General features: G+C 49.5%; 1 protein-coding gene and 1 pseudogene across 1 annotated transcript; both read right to left on the bottom strand.

Annotated features, from left to right (window-relative positions):
- Positions 1-10,604: 10,604 nt before the first annotated feature.
- Positions 10,605-11,418, bottom strand: LOC136492293 (ureide permease 2-like). Its single transcript, XM_066488363.1, has one exon. The coding sequence runs from the start codon at positions 11,154-11,156 to the stop codon at positions 10,605-10,607; it is 552 nt and encodes a 183-aa protein (XP_066344460.1). The 5' UTR covers positions 11,157-11,418.
- Positions 11,164-17,175, bottom strand: LOC136492294 (F-box protein At5g50450-like; annotated as a pseudogene).
- Between the last annotated feature and the right edge of the window lie 1,165 nt (positions 17,176-18,340).

Below are 18,340 nucleotides of genomic sequence, written 5' to 3' on the forward strand. Positions count from 1 at the left end.
GAACTACAAGACCGGTGGAAATCATTGGGTTATTGATAGTGGTTGCACATAACATATGATCGGTGATCCTCGTATGTTCACCTCACTAGATGAAGAAGTAGATGGACAAGAAAGAATCACATTTGGAGATAATTCAAATGGCAAGGTTAAAAGATTGGGTAAAGTGGTAATTTCAAATGATCATTCTATCTCAAATATGTTATATGTTACTTCATTGAGCTTCAACTTGCTATCTGTTGGACAATTGTGTGATCTTGGCATCCAATGCTTGTTTACCGAGAAGGAAGTTGTTGTATCTAAGAAGGATGATGATTAAGTGATATTCAAAGGATTTAGATATAACAACCTATATCTAGTGGACTTCACCTCTGAATATGCTAATTTGAAGACTTGCCTATTCACCCAAACAACACTTGGGTGGCTATGGCATAGAAGACTTGCTCATGTTGGGATGAGCTCACTCAAGAAGCTAATGAAGAATGATTTGATGAGAGGGTTGAAGGATGTGAAGTTTGAGAAGGACAAGCTTTGTAGTACATGTCAAGCTAGTAAGCAAGTTGCAAATACTCATCCAACAAAAGCGTTCATGTCAACCACAAGAGTGCTAGAACTCCTTCATGTGGACTTATTTGGACCAACAACATACAAGAGTTCAGGAGGAAATCTTTATTGTCTTGTGATTGTTGATGACTATTTAAGATATACATGGATATTCTTCCTTCATGACAAATTCAAAGTTGGATCATGCTTCAAGAAGTTTGCCAAGAGAGCACAAAATGAGTTTGAAGTGAAGCTCAAAAAAATTAGAAGTGACAACGGTAAAGAATTTGACAACACAAACATAGAAGCCTATTGTAATGAAGTTGGGATCAAGCATGAGGTCTCCACAACATATACTACTCAACAAAATGGTGTAGTTGAGAGAAAGAACCGGACATTGATCACTCTTACAAGAACAATGCTTGATGAGTACAACACTCCCAAAGCTCTATGGGCGGAAGCTATCAACACCGCTTGCTATGCATCCAACCGCCTATTCCTTCAAAAGTTTCTTGGCAAGACACCTTATGAGTTGCTTAATGGGAAGAAGTCGGACGTCTCTTTCTTTAGGGTGTTTGGTTGCAAATGCTACATCTATAAGAAGCGGCAACACCTGGGGAAGTTCCAAAGACGTTGTGATATTGGTTTTCTTGTTGGTTACTCATCAAAGTCCAAAGCATATAGAGTATTTAATCATGCCATCGGCTTGGTTAAACAAACATATGATATGGAATTTGATGAATCTAACGGCTCCTAAGAAACACATGAGAATCCTAATGATGTAGGTGATGAACCATTGAGAGAGGCCATGAAGAATATTCCAGTTGGAGACATCAAGCCTAATGATGATGAAGATGATGTACAAGTGATCAATCCACCTTCTTCATCAAGTGTACCACAAGATGGTGAAAAAGATGGGAGAGTAGAAAATAAAGATACTCATGTCTCCCATGAGCAAATGGTGGTACAAGCATAAGATGTTGATGCTCCACAACCTCCTCCTCAAGTGGTTGATAGAAGAAATTCACCTCTACTTCAAGCTCATCCACAAGATCTCATCATAGGGAGTCCATCAAAAGGAGTAATGACATGCTCACAAAAGCTTACTTTATTTATTGAGCATCACTCTTTTGTCTCTTGCTTTGAGCCTACTAAGGTAGAAGAAGCTCTTCAAGATCCGGATTGGATAAATGCCATGTATAAAGAGTTGAACAACTTCACCCACAATGAAGTGTGGACTCTTGAAGAGTGACCAAAAGGTGCAAGAGTTATTGGAACAAAGTGGGTGTTCCACAATAAGCAAGATGATCAAGGCATTGTTGTGAGGAACAAGGCAAGACTAGTTGCAAAGGGGTTCTCTCAAGTAGAAGGTTTAGATTTTGGAGAGACCTTTGCACCGGTTGCAAGACTAGAAGCCATTCATATCCTCCTTGCATATGCATCACATCATAAAATGAAACTATATGAAATGAATGTGAAAAGTGCATTTTTAAATGGCTTTATTAATGAACTAGTTTATGTTGATCAACCTCCCAGGTTTGAAGACCCTAGCTATCCTAATCATGTTTATAGGTTATCCAAGACGCTATATGGGCTTAAGCAAACCCCAAGAGCTTGGTATGAGCACCTTTGGGACTTCCTCATTGAGAAGGGCTTCACCATTGGGAAGGTCGACACCACACTATTCACCAAGAAGCTTGATGGACATATCTTCATTTGTCAAGTGTATGTTGATGATATCATCTTTGGATCATCAAATGAAGATTCTTGTAAAGAGTTTGGTGAATTAATGTCGAAGGAGTTCGAGATGTCAATGATTGGAGAGCTTACATTCTTTCTTGATTTTCAAGTCAAACAAATGAGAGAAGGGATTTTCATCTCTCAAGAGAAATATACAAATGATCTTCTTAAGAGATTCAAGATGGATGAATGTAAGTCAATCAAGACACCAATGCCAACTAATGGACATCTTAACCTAGATGAGGGAGGTAACATGGTTGATTAAACTCTCTACCGCTCTATGATTGGTAGCTTGTTATATTTAACCGCATCTAGGTCCGACATCATATTTAGTGTGTGTATGTGTGCTAGATTTCAAGCTAATCCTAAGGAAACATATTTGATTGCCGTTAAAAGAATCCTTAGGTATCTTAAGCACACATCAAGCATTGTCCTTTGATATCTCAAAGGAGCTATATTTGAATTAGTTGGCTATTCTGATTTGGATTATGTCGGTTGCAAAGTGGATAGAAAAAGCACATTCGGAGGGTGCCATTTGCTTGGTAGATCACTTGTGTCTTGGTCCTCTAAGAAACAAGATAGTGTGGCTTTGTCCATCACCGAAGCAGAATACATTGCCGCGGGTGCTTGTGCACAAATACTTTATATGAAACAAACTTTGCTAGACTATGGTGTAGTTCTAGAAAAAGTACCTCTTTTGTGCAACAATGAAAGTGCGGTAAAACTTGCAAATAATCTGGTTCAACACTCTCGCACCAAGCACATAGATATCCGCCATCACTTTCTTAGAGATCATGTTGCAAAGAATGATATTTCATTAGACGGTGTAAGGACTGAGGATCAATTGACGGATATCTTTACTAAACCGCTAGATGAGGCGACTTTTTATTGATTGTGGAATGAGCCCCCGGGCGGTTTAAGGCCCGAATCGTCTGGGAGGCATGGGCGTATAGAATGAATGCGCGTATGGATGTATGAAATGATTTATAATGAAATAGAGGAGGTTGGTAGTGCTCACTTTGATGGCTTAAGTGACGGGGTTCGGAGAGCTTTAGTCGGAAATGTCCAACCGGGACCTGTGCTCGTCAATCATGGGTGAGCCCTTGTGTGAATAATTTTTGTATTAATGAACGCATGCTCACCTTGATGACCTAAGTGACGGGGTTCGGAGAGCTTCAGTTGGAAATGTCCGACCGAGACCTTGATGACCTGAGTGACGAGGTTCGAAGAGCTTCAGTCAAAAATGTTCGACCAGGACCCATGCTCATCGTTCGTGATGGAGTCGGCATGGCCTACATGGGGCGTCCCTTCGCTTCCTACCCGTTGCGCTTGACGAAGCCAAGGGAGCAGAATCGAGCGGATCCCTTGCGGTCGCAGTAGTATTTGCAGTAGTAGAAAATGTAAAAGTTAAGTTTGTGGGGGAGCCCCGTGTAAATACTACTGTGCGTTTAATGACTACTGTCGGTTTTGTTTTCTGTGATGGAATTGCTCCGTTCGGGGGAGCCTGTTCCCTTTCGTTCCTTAGTTTTCCCTTAGCATAATTTTGTTTTTTATTTTTTCTTTCTCGTACTTGCCCGTTTGTCCCATAGGCCGCGACCTTGGGAGCTCGGGGCATGGCCCGTGAGGCTCGGTTGCTCGTAACCATAGGGAAAGGCGGGGGTGCGATTGGTTGGAATGTTTTTAAAGCAAAGCTACGTAAAAGCAAAACTAAGGAACAAACTATCTCATTGGTTGGGTAGGAAGGAATTCCACCATAGGTAAACAAATAGGGAGGTAGTCATTAAGCATAATGATAGTAGTGTACCCTAGTGGAGCCCCTGAGCGCCTCGGGCAAAAAAGTGTTTGGGTCAGGGCGCTTTTGTAGGAGCATATACTAAGTAAACAATGGTAAGATTGAAGCTTAGGAAAAATGACATAGCTATTTTAGTAGTTCGGAGAGATGGGCATCGTTGTCGCCCTTTGGTCGGTAGGTGTTCGGTTGGATCACTTCAACCTTCAGTTGTCTGGATCCTCGCCCACTACGCCCCCTTCTTTGGTCGCTACTTCCTCGCCTTTCTCTTGGTGTCTATCTTGAGTGATTTGATCAACTTAGGGGGTCAGATGGTTTCTCGATGGAGATTTCATTTTTGGTCTCCCTAGGTCTGTCCTGGGGAAGTGGGGAGCCACCCATGTGCGGTGGCACTTCGGTTCCTGTGCCCGTCGTGTGGTAGTGGTTGATCATGTGGTAATGGTGGGCCATGGCCAGGCCACGTCCCTTCTTATTAAGAGCCATTCCGTCGGGCAGAGCACGTCTCATCGGTCAAGGCACGTCTTATCTGCATTAAATGGAAAAGAGAGAGGTTCTCGCTCCGTCCTTCTGGCTTCCCCGATTGGCGCATCCTTCCCTAACCACTGTTCCCTTTTCCTTAAGTAGGAGAGGAGAGAGGGTTTTTCGTTCCGTTCTTTTGTCTGTTCTTCATTTGCCGCCACGGTAATGTCGGACACGAGGTCGTCCACCGTGAGGACATTAGCAGATGCTGCCAGGCCAGTTTAATAGCTTACAGAATATAAGTAGTTAGTAAACGTAAAAAGTTAAAGTTCATGGGGGAGCCCCCGTGTAAAACGTTCATGTGTGTTTTAATGACTGCAATCGGTTTTTGTTTTTATGATGGAGTTGCTCCATTCGGGGGAGCTTGTTCCCTTTCGTTCCTTAGTTTTCCCTTAGCATAATTTTGTTTTTTATTTCTTTCTTTCTCGTACCTATCCATTTGTCCCATAGGCTGCAACTTTGTGAGCCCAGGGCGTGGCCCACGAGGCTTGGCCGCTCGCAACCATAGGAAAAGGTAGGGTGCGATCAGTCGAAATGTTTTAAAGCAAAGCTACATAAGGTAAATCAAAGGAACGAACTGCCCTTTTGTTCGAGTAGGGAGGAGTTTCTCCATATGAAAGTAAAAGAGTACTCAAAGTAAAAACAAAACAGAGGGGTAGTAGAGCCCCTTAGTGGAGTCCCCGAGCGCCCCGAGCCAAAAAGTGTTTGGGTCGAGGTGCTTTTATAGGAGTGTTCGCTAAGTAAGCAAAGGTAAGACTGAAACTTAGGAAAAAAACGACATAGTTGTTCCAAGGTGCTTGGAGAGAGCATCGTTGTTGTTGTCCTTCAGTTGGTAGGTGTCCGATCGGATCACTTCATCCTTCAATCGTCTGGATCCTTACCCATTGCGCCCCCTTCTTCGGTTGCTGCCCCTCCGCCTTTTTCTTTCCTTGGCATGCAGTCTACCTCAGCAGGTGCTTGAGGAGCTGGCAGTCCTTGTAGAGATGATTGACGGGATAGTCATGGTTGGTGCATGGGCTCTCCATGAGCTTGTGAAAGTGGTTCGGAGGGTCTTGCTAGGGCTGAGTGCCCACGTGATCCGCCGTGGTGACCAACGCAGAGTTGGCCGGTCGGTGGCGATCCTTTCTGTTCTTTTTCCCCTCTGCGTGGAGGGGCCCTCGTCTTGATCCTGGCGCTTGGCCTTACCTTTGTTGCAGCCTCCGTTGAAGCACAGTGGGAACAACGCTTGTTGGAGGTGTTGGACAAAGGTCCGTGGTCCCAGGCTATCAGGGTTGGGACTTCGGTCGACGCTGTGTGTGTCTTGGTTTGGCCCGAGCCACGTATAGACAGGCGGTCGGCATGGAGCGGTCGCCAAGTCAAGGTGAGGTGCCATTGCGGCTTCCTATGCCGCACTCTGTGGTTTTGTAGTGATAGGGTGTAGTGCCCCATCTGCTACGTCCCTGTTCCCTGGATGAGGAGCGAGGTCGTGAGTCAGCGTCGTGATACGGAGCACTCCGCTTGTTGAACGGCGGCGGTCTCCAGCAGTGTCTGGAGGTTCCGGTGGATCGTCCGTTTGCGAGGGTCGTTTGGCTCGGACAGGCCACGTAGAAGCATTGTCACGGCGGTAATGTTCTGACTGGCCTGAGTGAACTACGGAGGATCGGTCTGCCTAATCGGGGTGTTGCACTGGACCTGGCGGGTGTGACCCCGAGCGCTGTTCGCCTGTCTATGCGCATGGAGCGTAGTGTGGTGCGCCGAGCGTGCTGGTGCGATCGGTGGCTGATGCAGCCACTATCATCGTAGATCCTCCCCATGCTCACGTGTGAGCTCGGGGGTCTCCGCATGAGGGTCCGAAGAGGTGTGAGTCCGTGAGGACTCCGCTTCCACCGGTGGGTGTCCCGAAGGATCCACCATGGCACACTCCTAGGACGGACGGTGGCTAGGTGCCATATCGCCGATGCTGGAGCCGTCACTCTCACCACCATCATCCATGAGGTCAAGGAAATAGGTGGGAGCATAGCTCGCCATTCCCATGAATTAGGATGTGAGAGGGGGCGGCGCAGGCACCATTCACGGAAGACACGAGGCCATAGGGGAACCGATCGTATGGCAGTTGCATTGGGGACAACGGGGTTCCACTGAGTAATCGGCAGAAGATAGAGAATAGTAAGTAAATAACAGCGTGTATATTACTTACAGCGGGGTTTGAGCAGAGAGTTTGCTTAGAAAGAAGCGCAGATGCCGCGTTATCGAAGCCACGTGTCCCGGAGTTGATGGAGGGCGCTCCTCCGACGGGAGCCAGGACGTGAGCCTCCTCATGGAGATGTAGCGCGTCGAGCCGGTCAGCAACGAAGTTCAGGCTTCCGAAGAGGAAGGCCTAAGATGGCTTGAAGATGGGTGGAACCTGCATCCCAGCGGGTGAGAGTGCGGGAAACTCTAGCAAGCCGAAGCGAATCGTATCGCCCGAGCCCACCATGGCGAGGGTGGCAGAAAAGTGGGCCATCCGATGACTAAAAAGTGTTGAACGTACAACGTCTTCCCCACGAACGACGCCAACTATCGGTGCAGAAAGTGACCAACTAGTGAATATTTGTAGTTTTATTGTATGTTGTGATCGGAGGTGGCCTAGCACTCAATGACACAGGATTTATACTGATTCAGGCAACGTGCCCTACATCCAGTCGGGGTCGGTCGATGGCTTTATTCCTGAGCCTAGGTGCTTGAAGTTTGTAGTGGGGTTACAAACGAGAAGGAGAAAGATGGGGTGTACAAGAGGTCCGGTTAGCTCCGGTTGGAAGGGCCGAGAGTGACAGGAACTTCGCTATGGGCTAAGTGTTCAAGCGGGTGCTTGAGGTTCAAACCTGGCAGTTCTGTGGTTGAGAGCTATCGATCTAAGGAACTTTGATCAACTGGAATCAATCTCCCTTTGTTGGAGGAAGCGCACCCCCTTTTATAGATGAAGGGGATGGCTTTACAAGTGAGAGAGAAAGGGTGCGTATGCTACCGAGCCTTGTTGTCCACGCCTACCGAGCCTTGTTGCCCACACCGGCGGGTACCAGATAATGGTGGGCACCTACAACACTGTTGATGAATGTCAGATGCATACGGGAGGTCGTGCTGCCTTTTTTAGGGATGGTGGACGTCGGTACCTGCAAATACTGTTCGATGCTTAGAGGCATGTGAGGGGTCTCGCTATGTTCACCCGGTACGGTAAATCCTAAAGCCCATACCGCTATTGATGCCCAGAGGCACGTGGAGGGCCTTACCGTATGGGAGTTTTAGCGTCTCCTACAATACTATAGAGGGAGATGTCGGCGCCTACAATACTGTTTGTGTTAGGTGGCTGTAGAGTACTGTTCTTTGTAGGGTATGGTCCCTGGTACAATGGTTTTGACTTGTGAGCCTTGCCTTGCCTTTCTCCGCATGTCTTCTAGTTTCTACCGAGCGGGCGTCCCTGGTCGGATGGCTCTAGTCGGCACTGAGCGCGTCAGTCGAAGAAGAGCGGTGAGCAGGGTTCCTACGAGCCCCGGTCGGAGGGACGCGGGGTCGGAGTCGGAAGTAGCGTTTTGGGCCAGGCCTTTCGATCGGAGAGGGCGTCCATAGGCGGCTAGAGGCCGAAGCGAGTGCTCCGATCAAAGTGGTGGGCCTAAGGGGTCGACGAGCGGGCGCCGCTCCTGTCGGTCTAGACCTTTAGGTCGGCGACTGGGCCGTCCTTTTGGCCTGTTGTATTTAGACTCTTAGGCCGAGCCTTGGCGCGGAAGCCGGTCCCCGAGGGACCCCGGGTTTATGAACCCGACAGCTCCAGTCGGCTCTGAGTGTGCCGGTCGGAGAAGAGTGGTGAGCAGGGTTCCTACGAGCCCCGGTCGGAGGGACGCGGGGTCGGAGTCGAAAGTAGCGCTTTGGGTCAGGCCTTCCGATCGGAGAGGGCGTCTGGAGGCGGCTAGAGGCTGAAGCGAGTGATCCGATCAGAGTGGTGGGCCCAAGGGGTCGACGAGTGGGCGCCGCTCCTTTCGGTCCAGACCTTCAGGTCGGTGACTGGGCTGTCCTTTCGGCCTGTTGTATTTAGACTATTGGACCGAGCCTTGGCGCGGAAGCCGGTCCCTGAGGGACCCTGGGTTTATGAACCCGACAGATAGCTACAAAGAAAACCCAATTGATTCAGATAAACCCATTCAATCATCTATGTTGCAGTAATTAGAACATTTATTTCGGTAAATATTTCTAATTTGAAACTAAATCATGTAAAACTTACATGTAAATCAACACCAATTACTGGGCTATACAGAATCAGGAATTTGTGAATGATTGTGTGTAATTAATATATTGTACAGCTATCACTTCTGTGGATGGGGTTCATGACAAAAAAAGAAAATATACTTCTGAAAGCATGGCCATGCTTAGTTATAGGACTATCAATCCCTGAACATTATTTAACAAAAAGGTAATGTAGTTAGCAGGAAGATGTAAAATAGTATTAATGATACACAGAGAGATCATTCAATTTCTTTGTTGTGCCATGATTAAAAGTAAACCATAGCTGCTTTACTGCCACAAGTAGTGCAATCATCTACCAACATTAGTAGACAAAGATACATGTCAAAGATTATCAAGGTAAAGAACCGCCGTCCTATCATCTTTGTGTCTGTCGAACAGAGTTAAGAGCTTAGCTTAGCTTCAACTATTGTGGGGGTAATATTGATGCACATGAAACAAAATACATGATAGATTCCTGCGAACTATCCAAGGATGGGACATTTGTAAAGTGGTATATATGAAGTGACAAGATAAGGTATTCAAATTTGGAAGTGGGAAATAAAGGTTTCTTACAGGTTAGATAGTATAGAGGTAAATTATAGTGCAAAATTTGTACCTAGCTACTGCAGCCTCATATATTAAAATCAGACCATCAATGGACACCGATAAATAAAAGACCAATCATTAAGTTGATTTATACTTCACTTCCGATGCATATATCACCTCTTATCATCCTACAACGAGGAAATAAATATGGAAAAGAGATAAATTCCTGCTATATGCAGATAAGCCTGTAAAGGGGATTGTTAAAAAGACAGCCAGGTTTCACGGCTAAATATGCGCGATATTGAAAATTCCTATCCACGAATTATGTGACTACATATTCAAAGTTGCTTGGCATAATGAGCATATAATTTATAATTAAGCCTGGAAACAGCTCTAAGAGCTCTATGAAACAGACCCTAACTGAAAATTGCCTTAAACACTAAGTTAACAGCAGAATTAGAAGACTCCTCATCATACCAGAAGGAAAGACAGTTTTGCATTTTCACAGTAGACAGAACAACATAGTGGAACCTAGAGAAAGCTAGGATAGCCCAAATGTGAATCTCTAATTACATTTCAGATGGGGAAAATATAGCAGTTACTACAAGAATAAAATTTAAGCTTTGGAGACAGAGGTAAGCCAAAAAGAAAAATTAAGATTTCCACCTCACGAGCAGCTGGTGCGTTAGAGCAGCCAATGTGGCACCAATGGAAATATTCAGAACATTGACCAATATTGTTATTCAGCTGCAAAGAACAATATCCACCATTAGTTCGAAGAGGGAAAAAATCCATGCAGCATACAAGCCTAGGTGTGGTACAGCACGAATAAGAAACAGTGAGGCTCGATATAAACATTCTTCGCACAACATAAAAATCTATCCAGAGGAAAAGCTCAAGTGATGTCATGGATTGAAGTTGATCATTGCGAGCAGAAGCCTCCAGGTAGGCACCAGGAGATACAAAAAAATATGGGCAAATGGATTTGTGCACTATGTATATATATATGATGCATCAAGCCACATGCTGACAATGTCCTCAGCTGAAATTAATGTAGGAGGTCATGAAGTAATAAATAAGATGGCTGTGCACAGGGTAGCATATGTTTGAGAAAATTCCTTCATTGCCATCCAAAGCTATATTAATCTCTTCATTGCCATTCAGATTTACATGTTCCCTTAGTTGCCATTGGTTTATATTTTTTGTTTCCTTATCAGCCATTGTCGTTACTTTCTCGTTAATCCATCGTATACACCGTTAAAACATGTGACGGTGCAAGCGCTTCCGGTCCAGCGCCTGCCACGCGCGCGAGCAGTAGATAACGATGGTGACGATGGAGATTGGAGAATGAGCTGCCCCACTGAGGCACTGACCAGATCTTAGAGAGAGAAGCCATGGAGATCACCAACATACCAATGACCACCACCATGCTGGAGCTGATGACCTCAGTGACAGAGAGCCCAACATACGCCCACGCATACTGCGTCGAGAGGTTCCCGACGCTGAGCACGACGCCGCCCGCCATGGCGAAGAGCACGGAAGGCCAGTTGTCCTGGCCGAGCTGCGTGAAGAAGTTGGGCATGCCGTGCTTGCTGTCCTCGAGCTGGCCGAAGGTGAGCGCGATGAGCACGGCGGCGAGGAGGTTGGTGAGGGAGTAGTCCAGGTACGTGCGCTGCGGCAGCCGACCCCGGCGCTCCAGCAGGGTGAGCACCGCTGGCCAGGTGCCCAGGAATAGCAGCGACGCTAGCATCAGCGCGATGGCGCTGCCCCTGTCCTCGATCACGAACATGCTGAGCCTAGCTCTGATGGACGATAGTAGTAGATGGCCTTCTTCTTGGAGCACCTGCAGCAGGCAATAAGCCAATAAGTGATCGACCAAGAACCTCCCGCCGCCCGCACCGCGGGTGCGAGCATAGGCGCACGTCGGCGTAGTTGCAGTCGCCTTCTCCTCCTCCTGTCTTGGCGGCCAGCGCCCACCACTCCACTATGAACCTACTAGCAGCGTCGTCATCTTCTTCACCGTTTCATCGGCGGTGCAGCGAGGATGAGACGAGCTCGCGCATGGCGGCGTGGAGCAGGAAGTGGCGTCCGGCCGCGGCGTCGCGGTGCGCGCCATAGCTGTCCTAGAGGCAGTGGCCGAGCTCGCAGAGCGCCGGGATGTGGCCGAGCCATGCGGCGTGCGCGCACAGCGCCACCCCCGCGCGTGGGTCCTTGTCCGCCTTGTCGCCGCCGCTGCCATTGAACTGCACCACGGCGAGCGCGTACAGCGCCGCCGCGTGCCCGCCCGCCACCGCTCGCGCCAGTAGCGCTGCCCCCGTCGCCCTACTCCCGATGCAGTAGAACCGCACCTGGCAAGGCATCATCAACAAGCCACTACTCAGTCACTCAGGAAACAAAGCAATGAATGGATTCGTTCCAAGAAGCAGGATAGAGCAGAGGTCGCTATTCGTTAACATGCCGAGGAAGTAGCAGGCGTGGAGGTTGCCGGCGGCCGCGCACCGCAGCAAGAACCGGTGCGCCGAATCCGACCATCTCCCCACAGGCACGGCGACGGCCGCCGCCGATGCACGCGACAGCACGGTAGGGTGCGCCGCGAGATCTCGGAACCTCCTACACCTGCATGCCGGCCAACACAGGAGAAGACTCAGCATAGGAACAAGCCAAAGGCGATGGCCAGGTAGAATCAGCAACGGACAGAGGAACGGAGCAGAGACATGCTATGGTAGCTACTCACGGTAGCGCCACCGCAGCGAGGTCGGCGGGGCACCCGGCGCGCGCCGCGAGCCCGGCTAGCACGGTGAGCACAAGGTCGTCGGGGAGGCAGTCAAACGCGTCGACGACGATGCCACGGTGGCCGGACATGACCTTCTGCTTCGCCGGTAGCGTGGCCACCTTACTATTACCGCCGCCGCAGCTGCCTTTGTTGAGGCCGGTCCTCGTCGGCGGCTTCCTTATGGCGGCTGGCCAGCACCGGCAGGGCCGGGGGCGGGACACCCTATGCGGTGTGGAGAGAGAGAGAGGGGACCGGTAGATGTGCGTGCAACGCGGCGTGATGACGACGCCACATGTTTTAACAGTGTATACGATGGATTAACGGGAAAGTAATGACAATGGCAGATAAGAGAACAAAAAATATAAATCAATGGCAATCAAGAGAAGATGTAAATTTGAATGGCAATGAAGGGATTAATATAGCTTTGGATGGCAATGAAAGAATTTTCTCCATATGTTTCCATGGCACACATAAATGAGGATGGCCTCATGGCCCTACTTACACACGACTGGTACTCCAATAATACTTCATGTAAGCCAATTTGGTGATGCAAAGCTGAGAACAACATTAACAGTTAGCATCGGAAAAAAACTGGGACAAGCTAGCTTTGTAGATGAAGCAGCAGTATCTAGTCAGGTAAAAGTGCAAACCCACCCTTCTGAAGCCTTCCTTGTCTTGTAAAGTCGGTCCAATGTAGCTCTGAACAGACACCTAAATTACCATGGATTAGGATCACAACATGAATAGGCATTTAATCAAACACGTAAACGATAGGCGTGAAGGCGGCAGTACAGACCAACAAGTGAGCGTACCCACGGGTGTAGCCGTCGAGCCCCTAGGTGGTTTGGGGCAGAACCGTCTGGGGGTGTTTGTTTAGCGGGCGTGTGTGCGTGTTTTTCAGTCGAGACGGAGTCGTCGACCAAGGCATCGTTGCGTAGCCGAGGCGGTTAGTTTCAAGAGATTGTGTGAGACGAAGCTTGCAGGTCCTGGTGTTAGTGCGCGACATGAGATCGGGTGAGACAGTTAGTCTTAGGGATCAAATGAGGTAGAGCTCGTAGATCCTGGTGTCGGTGCGCGCCGTGGAGCCGAGGCAGTTATTTTTTGGGATCGGGCGAGGCGGCAAGGCGGTGCTCGCGGATCCTGGGGTCGGTGCAGCCCGTGCAGCCGAGGTAGATAGTTTAGTTAGTTTAGGAATCGGGTGAGGTGGCAAGGCGGTGCTCGCGGATCCTAGCGTCGGTGCAGCCCGTGCAGCCGAGGCAATTAGTTAGTTAGTTTAGGGATCGGGCGAGGCGGCAAGGCGGTGCTCGTGGATCCTAGCGTCAGTGCAGCCCGTGCAGCCGAGGCAGTTAGTTTGTTAATTTACGGATCGGGCGAGGTGGCAAGGCGGTGCTCATGGATCCTGACGCCGGTGTAGCCCGCACAGCCGAGGCAGTTAGTTAGTTTAGGGATTGGGCGAGGCGGCAAGGCGGTGCTCATAGATCCTGGTGTTGGTGCAGCCCACGCAGCCGAGGCAGATAGTTAGTTTAGGGATCGAGCGAGGCAGCAAGGCGGTGCTCGAAGATCCTGGCGTCGGTGCAGACCACGCAGTCGAGACAATTAGTTTAGGGATCGGTTGAGATGGAGCCCGCTGATCCTAGCGTCGGTGTGCGCCATAGGATCAGGCGAGTTGGAGTCATGGATCCTGATGGGGCGAGTTTAGGGTCGCAGACCTAGTCATTTTGTGTCTTGAGCCCCCGAGCCCTGTTGGGCCTTAGTAGGAGTCGGTGTGAGTAGTGTGCGTTACCCCGTCCTCGGTTCCTCACAACCGGAGGGGCTGAGTTTTGTCGCTTGTCCCGATTGCCCGGGCTCGAGTGACGTGCTCGGTGAGTTCGCTAACGGGTATGATCGAGTGGAATCTGGGTCTGTCGTTCGTGACAGGGTCGACATAGCCCTCTTGTGACATTCCACTGCTTCTTTACCTACAACCCGATAGATGCCTGGGTCATTCTGAAGACCGACCTGGGTGGCCTAATGGCCTCCCCTCAATGGCGGGTCTATCGTTTATGACGGGGTCGACATAGCCCTCTTGTGACATTCCACTGCTTCTTTACCTGCAACCCGGTAGATGCCTAGGTCGTTCCAAAGACCGACCCGGGTGGCCTAATGGCCTCCTCTCAATGGAGATTATGTGGGCTTGGCAAGAGGTTTAGGATCAAACGAGAAGTTTGAGATAACCCTATCTACCAGACTGGGCGAGGTCCGCATAGGGCTCATCTGTGTTTTTCTCCCCTGGCTCTATTGTTGCTCATGTCGAATGAGGCAACTACCGCTTCGTGACGCAACACGGAGCATTGTGATGCATTTCACTGCACGTGCGATGCTTAGTTCCTGAGCCCCCGGGCGGTTCAGGGCCCGAATTGTCCAGAAGGCACGGGCATATGGAATAAATGCGCGTATGGATGTATGAAATGATTATAAAGAAATAGAGGGGGTTTGGTAGTGTTACCTTGACGACCTGAGTGATGGGGTTTGGAGAGCTCCAGCCGGAAATGTCCGACCAGGACGCATGCTCGTCGTTCATGATGGAGTCGGCATGGCCTATATAGGGCATCCCTTCACTCCCTACCTGTCTCTCGGTGTGTTTATTATATCAATGAATACATCAGTACTATTTTTTTATAGAAATAACTATTCGTTCCTTGTTTTTATCCTAACATATCTTTTGTTTTTTGTCCTTTCTTTTTTGTACCTACCCATTAGTTCCGTAGGCTGTAGCTTTTTTAAGAGCCTGAGCATGGCCCGTGGGGCTTGGTTGCTCGTAACCATAGGTCGTGGCGGGGTGCGTTTGGTTAGGAGTAAGAACAAAAGTTACGTAGGGCAATCAAAGGAAAAGGAATGCGCTTATGGAGCCCCCAAGCGATCCGGACTAAAAGTGTTCGGGCTGGGGTGCTTTACAGGGGTAAGTGTTGACTTCGGTGATGACGCATCATCCGAACCTAGACTTTGCTACTATCTGTAGTGGGTATGTTGATGGCTTGAGCATGGAGGACATCCAATCGATCGTGGAGAGCTTGCTGCCGCACGTAAGGTTAGTGGCAGAGCAAGTCTTTGCTCAGTGGGTGATGGACATCCGCCATGAAGACATGGCCAGAAGCATGCGTGGGGAGGACGTTGCCCAGCCTATGGATGGCACGGAGCCTAGGTCAGAGGTGGACATCACCCCGGCTTTGACCGAGCTGAATGTCGTGCCGCCAGGGAGTGAGCAGCCCGCGCCTTCGCCGGTCGCACCGATAGTAGATGCCACCGAGCTGGCCCAATAGCTTGTAAAATATAAGTAGTTTAGTGTAAAAAGTTTAAGTTCGTGGGGGAGCCCCCGTGTAAACGTTCCTGTATGCTTAATGACTACAATTGGTTCCGTTTTCTGTGATGGAGTCGCTCCGTTCGGGGAAGCTTGTTCCCTTTTGTTCCTTAGTTTTCCCTTAGCTTAATTTTGTTTTTTATTCTTTCTTTCTCATACCTGCCTATTTGTCCCATAGGCTACAACCTTGCGAGCTCGGGGCGTGGCCCGTGAGGCTCAGCTGCTCGTAACCAAAGGAAAAGGCGGGGTGCGATCGGTCAGAATGTTTTAAAGCAAAGCTACGTAAGGCAAATTAAATGAATGAGCTACCCTTTTGTTTGGGTAAGGAGGAGTTTCACCATATGACAGTAAATGAAAAAGAGAGGTAGTAGTGTATCCTCATGGAGCCCCCAAGCGACCCGGGCCAAAAGTGTTCAGGCCGGGGCGCTTTTATAGGAGCAAACATTAAGTAAACAATGGTAAGACTGGATTTTGGGGGAAAAACGACATAGCTGTTCAATGTTCCAAGTGTTGGTGAGAACATTGTCGTTGTTGTCCTCTAGTCGGTAGGCACCCAGTCGAATCACTTCGGTTACCATGTAGGGTCCTTCCCATGGTGGAGAAAGTTTTTGTGTTTTTTGTTGACTGCGTCCTCTAGAGTATGAGATCGCCGACCTCGAGGATCCTCCCCCTAATCCTTCTTTGGTGGTACCTGTGGAGAGTTTACGAATGTCATGACCAAGTTTGCGATCAGGTCATGAGTTTGAGCCGTTTTGATCACTATGTCATCAATATAGAAGGCAATCGTGGGTCTTGGCCGCTCGACCTGATCAGGCTGATCGAGCGGGTCGATTTGGTCGGTGAACTATTGCAGCATGCACCTTTGGTAGGTGGCGCCAGCGTTTTTTAGGCTGAAAGGCATGGTTACGTACCAGTACGAACCATATGGGGTGATGAATGAGGTTGCGAGCTGATCGGACTCTTTCATTGTGATCTGGTGATAGCCTGAGTAGGCATCCAAAAAGGAGAGGATCTCGCAACCCGAGGTGGAGCCAATTATTAGGTCTATGCGTGGCAAAGGAAAGTGATCCTTTGGACATGCTTTGTTGAGGCCAGTATAATCGACGCACATTCTCTATTTTCTAGTCTTTTTTTAACAAGAACGGGATTGGCAAGCCAGTCAGAGTGGAGTACTTCTCTGATAAATCTGGCTACCAGGAGTTTGGTGATTTCTTCGCCTATGGCCCTACACCTTTCATTGTCAAAACGGTGCAGGCATTGCTTTGTGGGCTCTGAGCCCGGGATGAGGCGTGGCGTGTGTTCAGCGACGTCCCATGGTATGCTCGGTATGTCGGATGGCTTCCATGCGAAGGCATCATGATTGGCGCATAGGAAATCGACGTGCTCACGTTCCTATTTGGCTAGGAGCTGGGTCTTGATCCACACCATTTTGGTTGGGTCGGTGGGGTCGATTCCCACTGCCTTGGTTTCCTTGAGTGGGCGAAAGGCCATTGAGGAGTTTGGTTTGTTATAGTCTGGGGCTGCTAGGGTCGGTGACTCCCCGAGCCGTGGAAGCTCAGACGAGTGGATGACCACGGTGGCGAGCTTGAAATGCTCACGGTCGCACATGAAGGCGTGCGAGAAGGCACCGCTCACGGTGATGATGTCGTTCGGTCCTAGTATCTTCAGCCTAAGGTAGGTGTAGTTGGGGATTGCCATGAATTTTGCGTAGCATGGCTGCCCCAAGATGCCATCATAGGACCCTAGGAAGTCCACCACTTCGAAGGTGAGGACCTCCGAGCGGAAGTTGGCTCGGTCACTAAACGTGACGAGCAGGTCGATCTGCCCGAGCGGGGTATGCCTGTGCTCCTGGGATCACCCCATGGAAGGGAGAGCTTACCAGGTGGAGTTCCGACCGGGGGATGCGCATGGCATCGAGGGTGTCGACGTAGAGGATGTTGAGGCCACTGCCTCCGTCCATCAGCACCTTGGTGAGGCACTTCTTGCAAACGATGGGGTCGACGACAAGCGGGTAACATCTAGGTCTCATGACATGAGCGGGATGGTCCCTTTGATTGAAAGTGATCAAAGATTCCAACCAGCTGAGGAAGGAGGGGACGGCCGTCTCAGCAGCGTATGCCTCCCTATAGCGTACCTTGTGCTGGTGTTTGGACCAGATGGCATCGGATCCACCGAAGATCATGATGCATTCGTCAACGTCGGGGAAACCATCTCCATCCTTGCCCACCGTGCCTCCTTTCTTGGCTGCCGCCTCTTTGATGTCCCCTTCTTTCAGCCCACCGGCCTATCGTAGGAAACATTTGAGGAGCTCACAGTCCTTGTAGAGGTGTTTAATGAGGTAGGCGTGGTTGGTGCATGGGCTATCCATGAGTTTGTTGAAATGGTCAGGCAGTCCCTGTTGGGGCTGCTTGCCCATGTAGTCAGTTGTGGCAACCAACGCGGTGTTGTCCGGTCGGCGCCGGTCCTTTTTGTTCCTATTGCCCTTCTATCTAGCCCTCGTCTTGGTCCATGCGCTTGGCCTTGCCTTTGTCCCGGCCTCCGTTGAAGACCGCTCTGACCGCTTCCTCATCAGAGGCATGGTCAGTGGCGATGTCAAGCAGGTCACGGGTGGTACAGGGCTTCAGGAATCCAAGCTTGTAGATTAGGGACTCACAGGTCATCCCAGAGAGGAACGTGCTGATGATGTCCGTGTCGACGACATTAGGGAGGGAGTTGCATCGTTGGAAGAACCTATGGATGTAGTCCCGTAGGGACTCGCTGGGCTCCTGCTGGCAACTCTTGAGGTCCCAGGAGTTCCCAGGGCGGACATACATCCCCTGAAAATTCCTAACAAAGACCCTCTTGAGGTCCGCCTAGTCACGGA

Source organism: Miscanthus floridulus, chromosome 11 (genome assembly GCF_019320115.1).
Source record: "Miscanthus floridulus cultivar M001 chromosome 11, ASM1932011v1, whole genome shotgun sequence".
NCBI lineage: Eukaryota > Viridiplantae > Streptophyta > Magnoliopsida > Poales > Poaceae > Miscanthus > Miscanthus floridulus.

Excerpts from the sequence above, each read along its gene's own strand:
- LOC136492293 (XM_066488363.1), bottom strand. The coding sequence starts at position 11,156 with ATGTTCGTGATCGAGGACAGGGGCAGCGCCATCGCGCTGATGCTAGCG.